This window comes from Monocercomonoides exilis (assembly GCF_001643675.1).
Source record: "Monocercomonoides exilis strain PA203 chromosome Unknown scaffold4-2303458, whole genome shotgun sequence".
In the NCBI taxonomy this organism is placed as follows: Eukaryota; Preaxostyla; order Oxymonadida; family Polymastigidae; genus Monocercomonoides; species Monocercomonoides exilis.
This window is the reverse complement of record NW_027150549.1, coordinates 357,158-377,784: the sequence shown is the minus strand read 5'-3', so window position 1 is coordinate 377,784 and position 20,627 is coordinate 357,158. Positions and strand designations below refer to the sequence as shown.

General features: G+C 36.9%; 5 protein-coding genes across 5 annotated transcripts; 3 read left to right on the top strand and 2 right to left on the bottom strand.

Moving 5' to 3' along the window:
- Positions 1-1,512: 1,512 nt before the first annotated feature.
- On the top strand, positions 1,513-2,643 carry MONOS_9839 (putative Transmembrane amino acid transporter protein; the record flags this gene model as incomplete). The annotated part of the gene is made up of 1 exon (XM_067880374.1): positions 1,513-2,643. One exon carries the CDS (start codon positions 1,513-1,515, stop codon positions 2,641-2,643), a length of 1,131 nt encoding a protein of 376 aa, XP_067734582.1.
- A 748-nt stretch (positions 2,644-3,391) lies between these two features.
- On the bottom strand, positions 3,392-4,408 carry MONOS_9838 (uncharacterized protein; the record flags this gene model as incomplete). Its single annotated transcript, XM_067880373.1, has 1 exon — positions 3,392-4,408. The coding sequence occupies one exon, from the start codon at positions 4,406-4,408 to the stop codon at positions 3,392-3,394; it is 1,017 nt and encodes a 338-aa protein (XP_067734581.1).
- Positions 4,409-6,625: 2,217 nt separating this feature from the next.
- On the bottom strand, positions 6,626-11,444 carry MONOS_9837 (putative serine/threonine-protein kinase Nek2; the record flags this gene model as incomplete). The annotated part of the gene is made up of 9 exons (XM_067880372.1): positions 6,626-6,781; positions 6,869-7,116; positions 7,257-7,500; positions 7,600-7,687; positions 7,830-10,326; positions 10,439-10,757; positions 10,828-11,018; positions 11,073-11,371; positions 11,426-11,444. The coding sequence occupies 8 exons, from the start codon at positions 11,442-11,444 to the stop codon at positions 7,009-7,011; spliced, it is 3,765 nt and encodes a 1,254-aa protein (XP_067734580.1). The 3' UTR covers positions 6,626-6,781; positions 6,869-7,008.
- Positions 11,445-11,652: 208 nt separating this feature from the next.
- Positions 11,653-14,030, top strand: MONOS_9836 (uncharacterized protein; the record flags this gene model as incomplete). Its single annotated transcript, XM_067880371.1, has 8 exons — positions 11,653-11,763; positions 11,817-11,894; positions 11,951-12,167; positions 12,231-12,406; positions 12,474-12,586; positions 12,674-12,827; positions 12,938-13,073; positions 13,219-14,030. The coding sequence occupies 8 exons, from the start codon at positions 11,653-11,655 to the stop codon at positions 14,028-14,030; spliced, it is 1,797 nt and encodes a 598-aa protein (XP_067734579.1).
- A 1,101-nt stretch (positions 14,031-15,131) lies between these two features.
- Positions 15,132-20,398, top strand: MONOS_9835 (uncharacterized protein; the record flags this gene model as incomplete). Its single annotated transcript, XM_067880370.1, has 8 exons — positions 15,132-15,207; positions 15,269-15,366; positions 15,419-15,512; positions 15,573-15,677; positions 15,738-15,815; positions 15,869-16,123; positions 16,230-16,339; positions 16,463-20,398. The coding sequence occupies exons 1-8, from the start codon at positions 15,141-15,143 to the stop codon at positions 20,396-20,398; spliced, it is 4,743 nt and encodes a 1,580-aa protein (XP_067734578.1). The 5' UTR covers positions 15,132-15,140.
- Positions 20,399-20,627: the final 229 nt, after the last annotated feature.

Here is a 20,627-nt window from a genome sequence, read left to right as displayed (position 1 = left end):
AAAATCTGTTTAATTATGTAAAACAAAATTATTTAATTTTCTTTTTGGAAAAAAAACATTTCAAAAACTATCAGTTTTTAATATCTTTTTTCATGTGTATCATAAAATATTCATAAAAAAAGAAAGAAAGATATCATTGAACGAGACATGAGTTATCATTCAATCTGCTAACAGTAATTTGAAAATAAAAAACGTTTTTTCAACTTCACAAACAAAATTTTAATTTGTTTGAACACTTCAAAAATTCGCAAACAATCAATTTTTGAAAAATGAAACATTGCCCTTCAATAAATCTCAAATTTATAAGAATAACATGTTATAATTTTAGTAAAAACACATTCAGAACAAGAAAATTGTGCGTTCATAACATCATCGAACCCATGAATGGTAATTTGTCAAAAGTTCGCAACGCACGGAGTTTAGTCTATAATGAAAAACGACATTGGGGACGAGACTCTTTTCAATAGTTTCCTTTAATCAGAACTATAGCATAAATCGGCAATTAAAAATAATAATTCGTTTTCTATTCAATAACAGCATTAAACTCTCTATAACTAACCATTCTATCCTTTCATGATATTGTTATGGTAAGTTATAGGGTTAATATTTTTTTTTATATCCTTCATAGCGAGGAATGACGCATCTTTTTCTTTTTAACCCATTATAATTTAATCGAATACCCAAAATGTGATTAATCAACTAAAGAGCGTTCAAAATCATGACATTTGCATTACCAAAGTTTGAGAAACAACAGAAATTTACTGTGATTACCAAAAAAAGTGCAAACTTACCTACCGCTGTCATTAATTTTGTTAATTCTGCACTTGGACCAGGATTACTGGGGATTCCTTTGGCATTCGCAAAGGCAGGCATCGTTCCTGGTGTAGTTATCCTAACATCAATGGGAACAATATGCATAACATCGTTGTATTTTCTTGCTTATACATCAAAAAAGACAAATTGCTTTTCTTTTGGAGAGGTTTGTTTATCTTCGTAATTTATTTTATTTCAAGTTATTTATTGTAATTAAACTTATGTGCATATCTTCAGATGACACTATACGCGTTTGGTCTTAAAGGTGCAATTTTTGTGGAATTTTGTAATTTTTGCTCAACTTTTGGTACTCTATGGTCATGCTTAATTATGATTGGAAGTTTTATGTCATCGCTTTTTCGCGGAATTGGATTTTCTGAAAATTCAATTTTGTGTAAGCCATGGTTTATCATCATTATATTATCAACAGTAGTCATACAACCTTTATCTTGGCTTAAAACATTAAATTCGTTGCGATTTACTTCATTCCTTGGATTAAGTTCGATAACATTTTGCGTTTGTGTGGTTGTTATTCGATATTTTATTCCGTTTAATGAAAATGTAGATTTCACTCATGTTGAAGCGGTTCATCCAAGCGTTTCTATAATACAGGCATTTTCAACTCTGAGTTTTGTGTTTAGCTGCCATCAAAACATACCCCTGATACAAAGAGAGCTTGAAAATCATTCAAAAGAAAAAATGATCCGGGCAGGAGTCATTGGTACTGTTTTGATTGCTGTACTCTATTTAGTTGCTGGTCTTTTTGGATACATGCAGTTCAGTGGAATTCTACTTTCTCGAATGGATTCTGGAAGTTTTCTTGATTTGTATGAAGATAAAGATTATTTAATAATTGCAAGCAAAATTGCAATACTTTTAACTCTCATCTTTAGCTGCCCTATGAATTCACTACCTGCACGGATTTCATTACAGAGTCTTCTGTCAAATATCAAAAAGGCATTAAGTATTTTGAAAGAAAAAGCATGTAACGAGGCAGATAATTCTATTGATTTGCCAATGGAAAATGATCCAAAATTAGAGCAAGAGCATCCAAAAAATGTTAACGTAACAAGCACCAAGAATCAAATAGCAATTGAGGTAGATGCAATTTCAAGCGATTGCTGTTATGGAGATTGTGATTCATCGTTGAAGATTTGTGAATTAGGCTCATGTGATCGTTTGTTTTGCAACACAGACGATAATGAATTACAAATGGAAAGTACAAACAAGGAGGAGAGTCTCAAATCTTCATGTAGCAGCAACAAAATCATTGAAAGCGTTCAGAAGCAAAATCAATTGACAGATGGAAAATCAAAAAAAGACAAAGTTGAAAAAGCTTGTGAAGATAACAAAAAGAATTTTCAAAGAACTATCATTTCAAAAGGAACTTTTGTTTCTTGTGTCATTGGAACTTGCTTGGTAGCATGCGCAAGTATTCTGGCAATATTTGCGAACAGAGTCAACTTCGTATTTGATCTTATTGGATCAACAGCAGGTGTTGTTGTATCGTTTATTGCTCCAGCCTTAATGTATTTGCATGAACTTAAAGAAGAAAGAAATAGAACTGAATTGAAAATCACTGAAATTTTGGATATTAGCTCTGAAACTGTTTGCGAACATGATCACATTAATGCCAAGAAGAATAGAGCAACAGAATGTATAGAACCTGAAATTTTAAGTGAGCAAATTATTCGATCTGCTAAACACAAAAAAGGATTTGGATACATTTTAGGATGGTTTGTTTTCTGGCTTGGTGCACTCCTTGGACTTTGTTCATTAGCGCTTACAATCATTTTTGACACTGATCTTGTCAAGCTTGTTAATTGGTAAAGTACTTCCTTTTTGATATTCTTGATTTGCTTGTATTAATCAGTGAATTCATAATTATTGACAGTGCGTGATTTTTCGTGATTGAAGCAATAAATAGATTAAATATTTATAGTTTTTAGTATCAATGTTACATTTTTTATTGAGTTTGCCATTCTTAAATGTTTGTGAATTTTGAAAATCTTATTCTTTATTTATGGAAAAGAAAGATTAAATGCTTGTGCACATTTAATTTTTATTTCTTTTCTATTTATTAAAAATCTTCTTCATTTTCACATTTGATTAGTTTTATTTCAAATCTTAATTTTAATGATTTATTGCAAGTAAGCCGAATATATGCTAAATTCATTTGTTACAAAGTAACTTTTTTAATCCCAATTTATTGATAATCAAGTTCACAATAACTTTTCTGTGAGAAAAATCAGTTTTGGGAGTGTGTGAATAATCTTATGAGTGGCTCTTATAAAATTCAAAGCATCATCTGTTTCTAATAAAAAGATAGCATTTCAATCAGACCGATGAATGACTTCACTGAAGAAGATATTCAACAAGAAAAAAAAAAGAAAAGTAAAAAAAACTATTGACGAATCCAATTTACGTATAACTTTTCTTTTTCCTTTTTTTCTTTCAATCACATTGATTTTTTCCTTTTCATTTTCATGATCATCTTTTTTCACTTCAAATTTTCTCTTTATTTTTTTCATTTCAACCAAAGACTCTAACTCATTATCTTCTCTTTGTTCTGCTTTTTTCATTTCTTCCGAAGAATTCTTTTCATCATCAACTTTTTTTTCTTTTTCAACTTTTTTTCTTCTTTAATTCCCAAATGTTCACTCCAATCATTCAGAAGCTTCTCATCAGTTATTAACTTTCCATAGAAGTCGAATCTATTTGAATGTGATGAAGGTTGATATTCTGATGTTTCTGGAAGCAACATGAGAATCGGTCCAGATTCGTTGTGAAGAACTCCACTCGTTGCGAAGGCTTTTTTGATGACAGCAGGTGAGAGGGCGGTGTGAATTGCTTGAGGGAGAACATCCACAAGAGCTGTTCTTTTCGATGAAGATGTCGACGAAGATAAAGGATCATTTTTTGTTTGCCGTTCTGTTTTGAGAACAGCGAAAACTCCTCTGTCAAGAGGCTGGACGATATGTGTGCTGTGAGGAATGAAGGTGACGACGTCGATATTTTCTTTTTGAAATTCTTTCCAGATTGTCGGATCTGCGAAAGAAATGTGTGAGTCGATGGGAAGCAAGCAGTGAGAGTTTTCCAGTGACATGTGCTTTCTGCGATCGATAATTTCTTGAAGGAGTGTTGTAAGTGCGTACTTTTTGAACTGATTGCAGCCCATCCAACCACTTCCGTTCGGCCAGATATCCGGAGTCTGCGAAAGCAGCGGCTTCATTTCATCAGGAAGACTTTTGCTAGGCCATAGAATCACAGAAGGAAGTGCAAATCCATCAGCAGCCACAGCAGCGACCAGAGTGGAATTCGCCATTTTCGGTGGTTCTTTGCGAAATCCTGGATTTTCATTTTTTGGATGAACCACGCTCAGCTTAGAATTGGTAGGAACTCTCAGTGAAGACTCATCCATATTAAATATCAGTTCTTTGTAGTATTCATTTTTTTCATGTAAGCCGTCCAGCAATGAATACCAGGGCTGCAGAACACTTTGGCACGACACTGAAAGGAGATTAACATAAACATTTTTCAGCAAACTTCTCTTCTGCTCGGGATGGCGCTTCACAAATTGGTATGCGGTTCCCATTGAAACGTTAATGAATGGGGCGTCTTCGTCGTCTGTATCATTAATTACATTTTCCATCAAATATTTTTATTAAAGTTATTAACTATTAAAGAACAACAAACCAGTTCGCGAACTTTCCGAATAGGCAAATAGCTTCCAGATCTTGATTCAATGATAATTTCATCCAGCACAATTTGTTCTTTGCCTCTGCTTACAAATCGCGATCTTCCAACTTTTGAAACCAGCTTTTTGCTTCTCAAAACCTGTTCAGCATTTTTGATCCTTTTGCGTGAGAATTCCATGGAGATTATTGCATCCGTGATCCTGACAACTCCATCCACCACAATGCGCGCCATCCGTTCCAGCCGATTGTCAATCCTTCTGTAATTGAAAGATTTCATTGCAGCACGTAATTTCCTTTGTCGAGCAATTCTCTTTTGTTCCACAGCAATTTTCATTTTTTTATTATGGTTTTGATCTTCTGTCCAATTTATTAATTTATTAATTTTTATTTTCAATTTTCATCGAAATAAAATTTTTATTAAAATTTTATACGTATTTGAATGGTTTCACATACCATGTTTCCCAACTATTTATTTGTTTATTTTGATGAAAAAGATTAACCCTCCCATCTCCCCCTTATTGGAAATAGACTTCGTATTCAAAAGAAATTATCCGTATTTTCAGGGTTTGCTTATATACTGATAATGTTAATAAATATGAAAAAAGTGGGAATTTTTATTTTCAATTTATAAAATTTGGCACCGTTAAAAAAAAAGGTCCCGATAAATTACTGACTCTATCTATTATAATGCATATTTAAAGAATAAACAGAAAAAGATTTTGAATGAAAATGTATCTTGAGGATTTTCTGGTTAGAAAAATTGAATCTGTGAATTATTAAAATATACTTCACTTGAAGAAGCAAAATGTTCTATTACCATCAGTTACTATTTTTCATTCAACTCAAGTTCAATTGCATTCAAATATTTATGTTGCTTGATGATGCTTTCTTTTCATGAAAGATGGAAAAACAAATTGAAAAAAAGAGGATAAAGAATTTGCTAAACTCTTCAATATGCCTCCAGCAATCAGAAATGAAGCAATTTAATGAAAATGAGCTCAAATTATTCTTTTCCATTCAAATTCGAAAACGATCTTTTTTTCATTTCCACCATCATGATGATTTCCACTTTCATTTGCATTAGATATTGTTATCATCATCAAAAATTACCATTAAAAGAGAGTCGCAAAGGAAAATGTGTTTCATTTATAAAAATTGACAAAGAATAAAAAGCTGAAAAAGTGACAGAACAACACAAAGATCTGAAATGTACAAATCGATATCAAACAGGATGAAAATGAAGTTGGAGATAATAGAGGGGGAAAATATCAAATGAATGTTGGAGCAAAATAGTTCTCTAAGTTTTTTTGTCTTTTTAATGCAATGATTTCATCAGATAGTGTTTGTGTTTCAGACATGTTTTGAAAATGTGATTATGATTTTGTTTGGGGATATTTTCAGCAGCAATCAACGAAAGATTATTTGATTGAAGGAAGTGTGCAATTCTTTTTGACTCTTTCAAAATGATGGAGTATCAAGATTGATAATGAAGCAGATGAAGCAAAAAGAAAATCAGCAAAAATGGTTTAATTTGAAAAGATGGAGGACGAAGGATTCGAAGATGTTTTCGTAAACTTTTAACGAAAACTGTCTTTTTTGCAAAAAAAAAAAAAATATTATCTTATTTCATCGTTGAATATTTCTGATTTTTTTGGTTAATGCTTAAGGAAATGAGAAGCTCGTATTTTATATCTCAGAATTTAGTATTTCCCTTTTTTTCCTTTCCTCCTTTTCTTTTTATTTTTGAAACTTCACATCCACCGAGGCCATTTGAAGCATATGGCTGATTCTTTTTGAAATCACACTTTCGTTCGAGTTTTGATCAAAATTTTATTTTCAATGGGATTTTGGAAAAAAATGAGTTGAAATAGTGAAAACTTATTGTTTATGATATTGCGATTGGAAAAACAAATTTTGAAACAAATCCCATTGATATTTAAAATTTGATCAAAACTCGAACGGAAGTATGATTTCAAAAAGGATCAGCCATATTTTTGAAAGAACGTTGATGCTTTTTCAGGTTACAGTTTATAAATTATAAAATTAATGGAAAGTTTTTTTCGAAAAATCATTTTTGTTAAATTTTTAGGTGAAAAAAAAAAAAAAAACAACTTAAACACGATGCCTTTGTAATTGTTAGGTTGTAAAAATAAAAAGGAAAAAATATTTTTAAAAATGATAAAAAAATGAAACGAAATGAAAGCAGAATCAAAACATTTCTTATAAATAGCTTAATTAAATGTGCTATTCTTTCAATAAGGTTCAAAGCACTTCAAAACGAAATAGAGGATCGTATTTTATATTCAAGAAAATAATTAAGGAAATAAAAATCTGAATAAAAAATGTAACAAGCAAACCATTTGATAACATACATATTAATAAAGAATGTTCAGTTGTTTCATATCTGTATTTTACAGAAAGATAATGAAAAAAATATTGAAATTAAAATTGTAATGCTAATATTTATTTATTTATTTAACACAAAACGCAATCGTTTCTATCTTGACCATTGGATCGCCTTCTTTTCATCAGAAAATGAAGTCTTTAGTGACACTTTTTGAAGCTCGACAACATTTACTCGACTTCCAAAGCTGCCGAATTGAACCTAATAACAAATAGTTTTTATTGCAACACAGTCAATGAAAGAAAATGAAACAAAATTAATAATTCAGTTTAAATAAAACAGCATTTATCAAAAACGTATCATCTTCATCCAACCACACAATCCAAGCAACATAAACATACTGCAAATCGCAATTTAGGAGGGATTCCAGTTACAATGCACTGCTGAGAGCAGCCATTAACAGAAAACGCTATTGTCTGGGAATACGATGTCAAAATCACATCGATGCTCACCACATCTGCAACCACATTTACATCTCCTTCACTATCTTCATTTAAGCTGTCGCCTTCACTCAGCTTTCTGTTTTTGGCAGATATAAAGCGACTGTTCCCGCTGGTCGAAGTGGAGTCGTGCAGCAAATCACCACTGAAAATAAGGAAGTTTCAACAGTTTTTGTGGTTCAATAAATAAATTGGTTATAAATATTGATAAAAAACAAGCAATAAATATGTAATAATTGCTAACCGTTTTCCTGAGTAGCCAAGACTCATGTTATCCATTCCCAATCTGAATTCACTCGAAAATGGACACAAGGCATCTACAACTCCAAGCGCTTACATTTGAACACAAGACAAACATGTGTTTAAGCAGCAAAAGCATTCATGTATTTATATGCACACACACACAAGAAAAGAAAAAAGAAAAAGAAATTTCATTTTTCAGATGAAGAACAAGAGTAATCAAGCAATTCATACCAATGACTGAATCGAGACAGTTTGCGAACTCAACAGAGCAGCGCCACATTCCTTCAGTCAGCTCTGGCCCAAACACAACAACAACAGCATTTCTGGAGGAAGAGGAGGAAGAAGCAGAAACTTCCCTTTTGGCTGAGCTTTTCCTCAACACAATTGCGTTTTCTTTGACTTTCACTCGTTCTTTCTGTGTAGCCCACACACACCCTCCAATCAGTGATGTCTGAGGGCGCAGGATGTGGGAAACAGAAGGGAGTGGAAGATAATATGGAGAATCTGCTGTGAATGCTTCAGACAAAGCTGGAGAAGATGACGATGATGATTTTCGCTTGTGAAGCTTTTTGGATGAGGAACAAGAAACATCTGAAGCAGCAGGAAAAGAAGAAGAAGGTTGGGTGGATGATGAAAATGATGGCTGAGCATAAGGAGGTATTGAGAGCATTGGTGAAGTGAGGTGAGAAGTGTGAGATGAAGATGAAGAAGAAGAGGAAGAAGAGGAGGAAGACTTTGATGAATGATTGGTTGTTTGTAAGTGATGTGTTGATTTAACATGGCGAGATGGTTTTGAATGAGGCGACGATGCCTTTCGCTGAAGATAAGGCGCAGATGATGTACCTTGTGTCCTGTGCATCTTCTTTGATGGCTCGCGAATCCTGTCTAACTCTTCTATTTCAGATGACTCAACAGAACTGGATGCTTCTCTGCTGCTGTGCTCTTCTTCTTCTTCTTCTTCCTCTTCCTCTTTTTCTTTTGTCTTTTCCCCTGTACTGTCTTCTTCATCAAGATTTTCCAAAATGATTTCTTCTTCTTCTTCTTCTTCTTCTTCTTCTTCTTCACTCTCATCATCATTACCTTCGGAATGGCGTTTGTATCTTTTATGTTTGTGTGCTCTTTCACTCTGTTCTTTTTTGTCTTCTCTTTCTCTTTCTCTTTCTCTTTCCCTTTTGTCATGCACATTTCTATGAGTTTGCAGCTCCCTTTCATTTCTATGCTTGCTTCTCTTTTCAGATGAGAACGAATCGTCTGACTGATTTCTTTTCATTTTCGCTCTGCTCGTTTTGCTTCCAGTGGATTCTTCTTCTCTTTCAGGCAAATCTCTGCTTCTGCTCTTCCTCACTGGAACTCTTTTAGTTTCCTCTAGTTTTGAGGCATCATCACTTGAGAGATCCTTTTTGACCTTTGGAGAAGCTTTAAAGTGAGGCTGGGGAGGAGGTGGTGGAGGTGGTGGAGAAGACGAAGATGAGTTGTATCGTCTGTGATGTTGGCGTTTGAGGGCTGAAGTGGAATTAGATGGAGTGGCTGAGGTGGAAGGAGCAAGTGCATTGTCATTGCTAAGAGGCGGCTGAGATGATGACAGAACAGATGAAAAAGCAGAAGGCGAAGGCGGAGAAGGCTGAAGACGAGGCACATTCGCCTGATTCAGATTGGAAAACGGCTGTCTGCGAGATGGAGGAGTGAGAGGCTGAGGTGTTTGAATTGGGTGAGATGAAGAAAAAGGAGAAGAGGAAGAGGGGGAAGAAGCAGAAGAAGCAGAAGGAGACAGATTGGCTGGTGGTGTGACTGGAGTGAGAAGATTCGCAGGGAATGGCTGAGCTGAAGAGGGAACAGCAAGACAAGGCGGACGAAGTCCCTCTTTGCTCCTGGGAGGTGTGGAGCGAGTGACTGCTCGAGATGTTGAGGATGACTGAAATGGAGATGCAGAAGCAGAAGCAGAGGTTGAAGCAGAAGGAGAAGCAGTCTCAGACTTGGCAGCTGTTTGCTTGTCTGGTGAAATGTGCTGTCGAACTTCATTGCGATGTGACTGAGAGGGCGAAAGAGGGTGAGGAGATGGATGCAGCCGCAGGCGTTGGAGAGGCGGAGTGACTGACTTAATTTCCTCTCTCTGTGAAAGCTGTAAAGGAATTCTTTCATTTGATGCCTTCGTCTCTGCTTCTGACTCATCTGGCTTGTTTGTTCTGTCTGTTGTCTGATCGCTTTGTGGTTCTGCTATTCTTCGTCTGTAGATGAGAGGGCGGGGTGAAGTGAGAGGCAGCACAGCATCCTGCAGAAGAGGAGGAGGCTGACGAGCGACTTGAAGCAGAGGAGGAACACGAGGCTTCTTTGGCGTAGTGTCAGAACTTTGTGAAGGTGAAGAAGAAGAAGAAGAAGAAGGAGAAGAAGAGGGAGTGGCAGAGGAAGGCATCAGAGAAGCAGCAGAAGGAGGAGGAGAAATGCAGCGGCGCACAAGTGGCTTGTTTGATGGCTGGAGACCTGATGTCATTGGAGGAGGGGGTGGAGAAGGAGTGCGAGTGCGCAAGACACGACGGCCAGATGCAGAAGATTGAGGAGCCGAGCGAAAGGCCAGCGGAGATGAAGGAGAAGGAGAAGGAGAAGAAGGAAAGACAGGAAGAGATTCCAGAAAGGTGGCAAAAAGAGGATTCTTTTCAGCGATAATCTGAAGATACGAGTTGACTTGCGGATGTATCAAAATCTGTTGGATTGTCGGACGATGGCGAGGATTCTTGTAGATTCACAACAAAAATGATTCAAAAAGATGATGGTTATTAAATGAAATCATTTGAATATTGTTAAAAAATAATAATAATAAATGAAATGGAATTAGACAAGCATACAAGCTCCATCATTGAAAACACCAAGTCATTCAGATCCTTCGAAAAGATTGCATTCAATCTCTTTGGCTTTTCCACAAATATTCGCCTTTCCATCTCTTCTGGTTCCACAATTTCTGGTGCTTCTCTCAGCCTGCTCATCGGATTTTCAAACATTCCCATGTTTCTTTTGTATCCTCTTCCTTTCCGCTGCATGATTAGATCCTCCATTCGATATGGAATAGTATAAGTAGCTATTTCATAGCAAATGCACCCCAATGAAAAAATATCTGCAGGCTTATTGTAACCAATTCGATTAACAACTTCGGGTGCAATATAACCTCTAAGAATTTTGAAAATAATAAAAAAATTTTTCAAAAAAAAAAAAAAAAAAAAAGCATGTGTTTTCAAACGGAGTTCCGCATAATGTTTTTGCATTAAAAAAACTGTCGTCCAACTGTTTAGCCAATCCAAAATCTCCAAGTTTTACATGGTAATTACCATTCAAAAATACATTATCAGGTTTCAAATCTCGATGAATAATATGATCCTTATGTAAGGTATAAATTCCCACTGAAATTTCTGCCATGAACATCCAAACACGCTGAAAAATTGAGAAAAATATGAATAAACCAAAAAGAACAACGGAATTAAATACTTCTTCCTTTAAAAAACGTCCAATCTTTTTAGCATCACTTAAAAAATGACCAAGATCATTTCTGTCGCAAAATTCCATTACAAGATAAAAATGCGGATATTCCTCGAAAAAATCCACATATTTAACCAAAAATGGAGAATCCATCTGCATAACCATTTGTACTTCTCTTTGTAAGTCAACAGCAGATACAAGACGACTTTTCACTAATTTTTTCCATGCATACACTTGCCCAGTTGTTTTTTGACGGACTTTCCAAACTTCTCCAAATGCACCAGATCCAAGAAAAACAATCTGCTCATCTTTTTTGAAAAAAAGATATAAAAATTTCATGTATACAAAAATAATTTGCAAACAATCTGATGTTTTCCCCATTTAAATAAGATAAAGGAAAACTGATTTCTTTCTTGATCATTAAAAAATAAGAAATTTTAATAAAGTTATTTTTCAAAAAAAAAAAAAAAAATGATGTTAATTATATGCAATGAATTGAATGCAGCATTATTTTAATGTTTTTATTTTAAATATCACACGTACCATAAAAAAAAAATAGTTATTATTAAAAGGTAATTAAAAGTTCTAAATGAATGTAGGGTTCAAAACGCAAACATCTCCAATAGAATCAATATTATCTTCTGAAAATGTGTTGCTTCGTCAGCAGCTTGATTCTCTTACGCGTCTTGTCAAAACTCAAGTTTGAAATACATAATTTTCAAACATTTTTTACTCTGTTAAAAATTAATATAGACATCTGAAATTGAAAAGCTTAAACAAACAAGAGAGAAAGATATTCAAGAAGCAAAACAAGAGGCGCAGACAGAACTTGTTTGCTATTTTTTAGTTTTTGAAATTTTTTAATTTTATTTGATTTTTAACAACAGTTTTCAACAACACAGCACATACAACTTGAAACAGAATCAACAGAAGCAACGGCTTTGACATTAGCGAAAAATTTGAATCAAATTACTTCAAAGCTTGATGAATCTCAGCAAACTGTGAATCTCCTAACTCAGCAACTTGAAGAAGAGAAAAATAAAGTTAAAAGTTTTCGAAGCGCACTCAATTCTATTATTGAAGATAGCCAAGAAATGCAAAATTGTTTGCAATTATTTTTTGATTTTTATTTGATTTTATCTGTATTGTTTCATTTTTAACTTGAAGTGATGCTTCCTTCTCGGAGAATAAAGATGCAAACACCTCAAAATACCTCTACCTTATCATCTTCATCATCAATATCATTACCCTCAACTTCTACTTTTTCACCTTCTTCAATTGTTGATAACAATGATAATTTAGACACAGAACAGATAATTGAATTTGCAATAAAGAGTATTTCTGTATGCAAACAAAGCATTGTTACTGAAAAATGTAACTCTATTTTTTTGAACAATAATTTACGATCAGATGTGCAAATTAACATTATCAGCAAAGCTAGAAGCTAATCTGATGGTTGTTAAGAAGCACAAAGTTGATATTGAGAAGCACGCCCAGCAAGAATTAGCAAAAGATAATCAAATGTTTGTAAAAATGCATATGAGACATTTCAATTTTATCATTTTTAATCCGATTTTTTTTTCTTATTCCTTCCATATTTGTTGCCATAGAAAAAGTCTTCTCACTCAAGATGAAGTTACGAAGCAAAGAATTGAAGAACTCGAATCTGCACTTTTCGACGAAAAGCAGAAAACTGAGCAATATGAAGAAGTGACACGCTCAAAAGAAATGCTAGAAGCTGAACTCAGCCAATTGAAAGATGAAGTTTGCAATTGAAAAATGATGACTTTCAAAAGATTATTTCTTACTCAATATTTGATTCTTTGAAAACGCGAATTTTGACAAATAAAAATTTGTACATTTAAATGTTTTAGCACGCAGAGTATCTCAACGCTAATCAGCAACTGAAAGAAGAATTGGAGCAAACAGTAAAAGAAAGAGACCAATTCAACGAAGAAAATAAAATGCTTAAAATCGTTCAGAAATACATTTCGCCAACAGCATCAGATCGTTTGATTTATTTCATATTAAAGGAATTTTTTAAATATGAGAATTTGTTGATCTCATTTCTTTTTCTTTAACACATTTGCGTGATTCTATTTATTTGATGTTATTATGTGCCTGTTTATATTTGTTATTATCTTTTTTTTCGAAGTGAATGCAATGCCTTCTCAGACAAGGCTGCTATTGCTTCGTGTTGATGCACTCTCAAAAGAGGTTGAGACGCTTAAAAGAGACAAAGCGCATTTGCAACGAATTGTAGATGCAAAACGAAGCGAAGAAGTTACAGCTTCTGTATTTGAGCGCTATGTCAAAGAGAAAGACGCGCAAAACGGAAATGATACATTTTATCGGACTGAAAGGAGCGAATATGGTGCTGCAAGAGATGCCACCTACGAAGACACTTTCAGAAACGAGCAGCTAAGATCAGAGGAAGAAGAAAGAAGCATTAGCCAAATGGTTCAAACCATAAGAAGTCAGAAAGAAAGAGAGAAAAGTCAAACTCAACAGCTTGATAGAAGCAATGAGAGAAGCAAAGATGGCTCAATTCAAGGCTCCATTTCTCAAACTGTACGCACTCCACCGCACACATCATTTCCTTATCTATATTCTTCATCATCGGCTGCAGCTTCAAATGCAACCTTCAGCTCTTTGCCACGTTCACAATTTCGCTCTTCTTTTATGTCTTCGCATTATCAGTCAAAACTCCCTCGCTCGCTTTCTCCTGGCCAGTCGCCAGCTTCAGAGTCACTTCCAACAGTATCATTTCAAAATCAACGCACACCAAATTCAAAAACAACAGAATCACCAAAAACTTTATCAATACCTTCCAATCCATTTAGCCAAAAGATTATTCATGAAGGAATGAATGTTCTTGAAGCTGAGATGGTTGCAACAGGAACACTTGAAGATGATGAGCAACTTACAGAACGAATTTTAAGGAAAAAGCTCGATGAAAAATGTTGATGTTACTTCACATAGATTTTTTTTTACTTTTCGTTTGCTTTTTGATGATATTTTTAGAAATTTCAATTAATTCAAAAATATGATGGGCAAGATCTCTCTTATGGGAAAAAAGTCAAATAGTGCTGATAAGTAAGATTTATATCGTTGTTTTGAAATTACATTTTTTAAATGTGTAATTTTTAATTCAGGCCCGTTGAGGTTTCTTCAAAAAAGCCTTTCAATCCTTTCGAAAAGGCGAAACGTCCAACAACAAATGTTCTCTCTCGAGACCCCCGTTTTGATCCATTATGTGGAAAATTTAACGAAGATTTATATCAAAAATCATATAAATTTGTAGATTCGATGAGACGTAAAGAGGTTTACAAATTGTGAATATCTTTTTCATTTATATTTGTTGCTTTGGGTTTCAAATAAATTTTCAAAAAGGTTCATGAGCTGGAAACAAAATTAAAAAAGTGTACAAATTTATCTGTGAAGCAAGAATTAAAACAACAGCTCCAGAAACAAGTTTGGCATCATAATTTGTATTTATAAACTCAATCTTCTTTAGAAACAGCAGCTCGAACAAAAAGAAAAACAACAAAGAATAAGGGGAAAAGTTCAAGCATTCAGAAAAACCCAGCGAGAGTTGGTTAAAAAAGGAGTCAAGCCGTTCTATTTAAAGAAATGTGTGTTTCTCTTCAAACTGTAAAATGTTAACGAGTTATTTTTGATTGCTAACAATCCATTTTCAAAATGCAATAATGAAATTTTGATTTTCAGCTGATGTATCAAGATTTGCTCTTGAAGATAAAATGGAACAAGTAAAGAAATCGGGAGGTTCACTAAAGAAGTTATTAGAAAAAAGAAGGCATGCGTCTTTTTTCATATATTTTAAAACTATTTTTAATTCTTCACTTTTTATCTAATATTCTTTTCTTCAAGGAAACATCTTTCATCAAAACAACATAAAATGATCCCAAGAGGGCGTAGGATGAGGGAAGAAGAAAGTTAAATAAATAAAGAATTTACAAACATTATTTATAAAAATTAAAATTTGATTTCACTTCAACATTTCACCAATCATTTCAATTAGAAAAAAAATTAATCAGATCATCCCATGAGAGATTTATGTACAAACTTGATAAGCACCAGCCTGCGGAGTCGGAACATAAATCGCATCAAACAATATATAAAGGTGTGGCAAATTTAATTTTGCAAATTATTTTAATGTAAATATTAACAAAACAACTTATTAGAGTATCTTGGTGCTCCTTGGAGAAAATGGGAAAGAGATAAATTCCTTTCGGTTCATTTTTTTGTTTGGATCATGCTATGCGTATTTTGTGCTCTTAAGGTTTGGTTAATATAAAATATTCTGAGTTCTAATCTCTGCAACATATGTTTAGGTCATTTTACCAAATGTTATTCGGGGAACTCCTCTTCTTGCTCAACGATATACAATTGGTAAATTTTTCATGGGAAAGGATTACGATGTACATGGTATTTGATGTTATAATTAAATATTCATAAGCGCATTGATTTCCATTTCTTTTTCTCCAGAACACGCGATTGTTTCTCTCACATCTTGGGAGGATGCAAAAGAATCGTTTGAATCTGTGATAGATAAATTCTTTGACGATTCAATTGATTGTTTTGTGTTGCGATGTATAGCAATTTTTTTTTTTTGACTTCAATTTTTGTTTTATATTTTTTTATTATTATCAGATGATCCTGATCGTGTTGTGAAAATCAAACATACATATGCCGAAAACTTATATACAGAAAATGAAGTTGTTAAAGAAAGTGTGCATTCACATAAGTGCTCACTTGTTTTTAAAATTTTTTTAATTTTTAAGAACGATTCGAGGTTAATATCAATAACAAAAAAACTGAAGGATATGGGCTCTTTACAAACTTAACGGACGATGAAAATCGAGACCTTTGGAAAAGAACTTTCGAGGTAGTAGTGAAAACTATATTTTATGCTCAAATCACAGACTATTGGACTGGATCTTCGATTCTCCGTTGGAATGCTGTTTTTACATACACAAAAATGGATTCTGGTGTAGTAAAGCTTGATCCTTCTCTTACGTATCATATTTCAACAAAAAGTGTGCATTCACATTTTTTTCCTTAATAGTTCTAAACATTTGATGGGAATCGCCTCTCTGAACTTTTCATTGAATTTAATTTCTCTTTTCTTTAAAATGGTAAAAGACAAATACGAATGGATTTTCGGTTATATTGCTGCCTGTGAAATACTATTTTGTGTGGTTGCATTAGTGTTTTTGATAAGAGAAATTATCTCTTCACATAAGGCTTACAAGGTATTTTTCAATAATTTTTCAAAATAAACGAAATTTCATTTTAATTTTATTTTTTTAATTTTGATTTTTTGAACAAACAATTCCAATTTATTTGCGTGTTCCATTCAATTTGTCAACCCACAGATAGCCCAAAGTGATTGTGCAACGATGATCCCGCCCATCAACTGGAACACTATCCCATTGTCCACACGTCTCCAGTTCTATTCCAAGTGGATCCCCTTTTTCTTCCTCTCCATCCTTCTGATGGCTGCCTCGTCCACAATCACCCTGATGCAGATTTCTGGTGTGGAGCTCGATGACACGCTTGCTGTGCACATCGTCCACGGTGCTGCTGCCTTCTGCGCGTGCATCTGCACCATCCGCTTTGTGATGTACGGCCGCAAGGTCTCCCAGCTGTACAAGGCGCTCCAGCACTCGATGCCCTGGCTGACAGGGTTCATGGCTGGTATCATCCCTGTCTTCTTCGCCATCTCCCTGTTCTCCACTGCCATCTACTCTGAGGCTGAGCCAGACTACGAGAACGTGTTCAAGGCAATGAACCAGAACTTGGCGTTTGTGCTGGGCGATGAAGTAGTCCCGATCCACAAGCGGCTCTACAAGGCATCTCCAATCATCACGCCCATCTTCATCATCCTGACCATTGCTGCCTTTCTGTTCTTGGCCATCAACATCGCCCGTTCCATCCTGCAGCGTGGATACATCACGACTTCATTCGAAGCATACGGACAGCACTCGCTTTTTGCAGGAGACAAAGAATTTTCACATATTGAGACACGGATTGTGCAGAAGAAGAAAAATCTGCGGAGAGAAAGAAGAAGAAGAAGGAAGGAGAAGGAGAGAAGGAGAATCGAGCGGAAGATGGCAAAGCAGAAAGGTGTATTTGACACAGACACAGGCAAAGAGCAGACTGAAAGGACGGAACAAGAAAAAGGAGAAGGAGGTGGTAACGTCGATATGCAGTCATCTCCTTCTCCTTCGCTCTCTCTTTCGCCTTCTGAAACTCCGATGGGGATGTCACCTTCTCCATCGATTGGATCGACAGTTCGGTCAGATGGCGAGCTGGGAAGTGATGATGAGAGCGATATGCGATTGAGTGAGGAAGGATATGAGGATGAAGAGAGCGATTACATCGATGTGAATTATGACAATGCCGATGAAGAAGAGGAAGACGAAGACGAGGAGGAAGAAGGGGATGATGAGGATTCGTACAAGAGCAGAGGCAAGAAGCGGCTGAAGAGAAGTGCAAGCGAACGGAGGGAGGAGCCAGGGAGAGGAGGTGGAGGTGGAGGGGAGTCGAGAAGGGTAATGGATGCATTTGATGAGAAGGCGCAGATGGCTGGGACAAGAGATGCATACGATAGACAGATGGAGTGGCTGAAGAGGCAGAAGAAGACGCAGAAGATCTACGAGGAGACGAAGAGGAAGCTGGAGGAGATCGAAAGGGAGAAGAAGGCGCAAGACAACAAGATGTTGATGGAGAGGGGCATTCGGATGAGTGACGATGCTGAGCGGCTTGAAAGAGACAGAAATGGACTTGGCGGTGTGGAAGGAGAAACAAGAATGAGGCGAGGAAGAAGAAGCACTGTTCCTTCACAGATGCCTTCTGCTTCTGCTTCATCATCATCCTCTTCTTCTTCTTCACAAGGACTTGAGCACACAGATCTCACACAGCCACTAATTGAGAAGAAAGCGCACGACGATGCAGAGTTTGTGATTGTGTCGTTTGAGCGAGGAGAAGCCGCAGTGAAAGAAAGAGAAGAGCATCTTGCGCGGCGGCGGGAGCAGCTGAAAGAAAAAGGGCTGGCCTATTCGCTGGAGACACTTGACGAGAAAGACGAGAAGGAGTCTATGTTTAACCTGGTGGGCGATGAAGAGATACTCGAAGCAGAAGCAAAGACAGGTAGAAGGACGCTTCTGGACAAGGCGCTGCTGGAAGGTGAGGGAGAAGGCGAAGAGTCAGAAGAAGTGGAAGAGATGGAGGCTGAGCTCAATGAGAGTGTTTCCCAGCTTCCGATGCAACTTCTGTTGGGCAGCGGCGGGGCGAAAAACAAAGAGGAGGAGAAGCTGCTGAAGAGCGGGTTTGTGGAGTGGGCAGCGAGGACAGATTCTGAGCTGGCGAAGGAAAAAGGAGCGAAGCTGAGGAGGATGAGGAGGCGCAAAGTCGAACTGGAGAAGAAGAAGAGGAAGTTGGAGGAGACGCAGGAGAACAAAGAAAGCAGCCAGAAGGAGATTGAAGCAATTGAAGAGCAGATGATTCAGATGGAGGCTGAGCTGGATGAGCTGATGGAGGAGGAAGAGCGGAGGCAACGGGTGCGGTGGAAGGAAGACGAGGAGATGAAGAAAGTGCTGGAGCACGGCTTCCGGCGGAGGGAAGAGGCGAAATGGCAGAAGGAGATTGAGAAAGGGAAGCAAAAAGCTGAGAAGAGCAAAGAAAAATCGGATCGCACGCAGTCTCTGTACCACCGCGACCTGACAGCCAGTCTGAAGTACGACGAGAGTGTAGGCAGTGGGCTTGTGGATGTGACGCTGAGTGAGAAGAGGAAGGGTGCACTGGCAGCAGAAAGGAGGAGACACACGATGGGCGTGGAGAAGAGACAGGACTTTGTGGAGGAGCATCGATCCGTCCATGACACAGACTGGGAGAAGAGTCTGGAAGAGCTGATGAAGAAAGCAACGCTTTCACACGAGATGCACAGCAACAGGCAGCGCGAACAGTCGAAGTCGTTCAGCTCTTCTTCTCCAGCTGACTTTGCAGACTCATCAATGTCATCATCTTCTTCCTCTTCTTCTTCTTCTTCTTCTTCTTCTTCTTCTTCTTCTTCTTCTTCTTCTTCTTCTCTCCAATCTCCACTCGAAACAGGGGGCATGACACGCAGTTCTCTCCGCAGTAGACAGATCTCATCGTCATTCAACTTGCCTCGCCGTGCGCCTGTTCCGCCTGCGCCTTTTGGGACAGACGAAGACGAGATCGGCAGCAGCGGCATTGTCAGCTTTGCGAAGATTGACAGCGTGCCAGGCAGAAGAGCTGTGGCGGTGGATGTTTCAGACGGAGAAAGAGAAGACGAGGAAGACGAGGACGAGGAAGGCAGTGCGGGAGAAGAGATGAGTGAGGACGAGGAGACGAAGAAGCAGAACTTGGTTGAGGAAGAGATTGAGAAGGAGAAGAGAGAGCAGGAAAAGAAAGAGATGAGCTTCTCGTCTGAAATCTTCTCAACGCCCCTCAAAAGAGCACTCGATCTCACAAAGCCTGGTCGATACAACACAACTGCTTATTCGCCCTCTCGGCAAAAACGGCCATTGCATTCATCTTCCTCTCACAAGGCGCTATCCACATCATCTCCTTTATCTTCTTCTTCCTCCTCCTCCTCCTCTTCCTCTACTTCTTCATTGGGCTCTTCATCTCTGATGCAATCTCTCCTCTCTAAGCCAAAAGACTCAATTCCTTCTGCACGGCAGCCAGCGCCACCGAAGCGGACAATGACAACTGTCTCTTCCTCAAAACATCATCACGATGCTGCCTCACGCAGTCAATCTGCTTATCGTCCAGCATCGTTTGATTATGATGATGAAGAGGAGGAAGAGGATAAAGCAAAGGAAGAGGAAGGGGATCATTCAAGTTCATCTTCCTCTTCTTCTTCGGATTCTGATTCTGATTCTGCTGCTCGTAAAGCGAAGAAAGAAAAGAAGAAGTTAAGCAAAAGAGCAAAGAAAGAAAGGCAAAGGAGTTCAAGACACAATTCGGAGCACAAAAGAGCTGAAGGATCACAAAACCTCTCCACTTCTTTACAACAAGCATCCACTTCAGCATTACAATCCTCAACAAGTCAGTCTTCTTCTGCTGTTGCAATGCCACTTTCAACACAGGAAGTGTCTCAAGCAGTTGGTGTTGCACATACAGCAGGGCAGCCGGGTGCAGCTGAGCTTGCTGCGATGAATGCGCAATGGCAGACAGAAATGGAGAGGACGATGAGTGAGTGGCAGAAGAGGATGATGGCGATTGTGGCTGCGAAAAAGAAGAATCAAAAGAAGAAAGCGAAAAAGGAGCAAAATGACAGTTGATGGAAAAGCAAGTGCAGAAATTTTTGTTCATTTCAAAAATGAATCTGAAATGAAGAAGGAAAATGAGTGTTCTTTGTTTCTCTCTAGAAATCTGATATTAAAAAATTGCATGTTTATTGACTTGCTTCTTTTTTTGTCTTCATTTCTTGATGCTTCTTCTTCCTCCTCCTCCTCCTCCTTCTTCTTCTTCTTCCAAGCAATTATGTTTGTGCTTGTCGTCAGCTGTTCG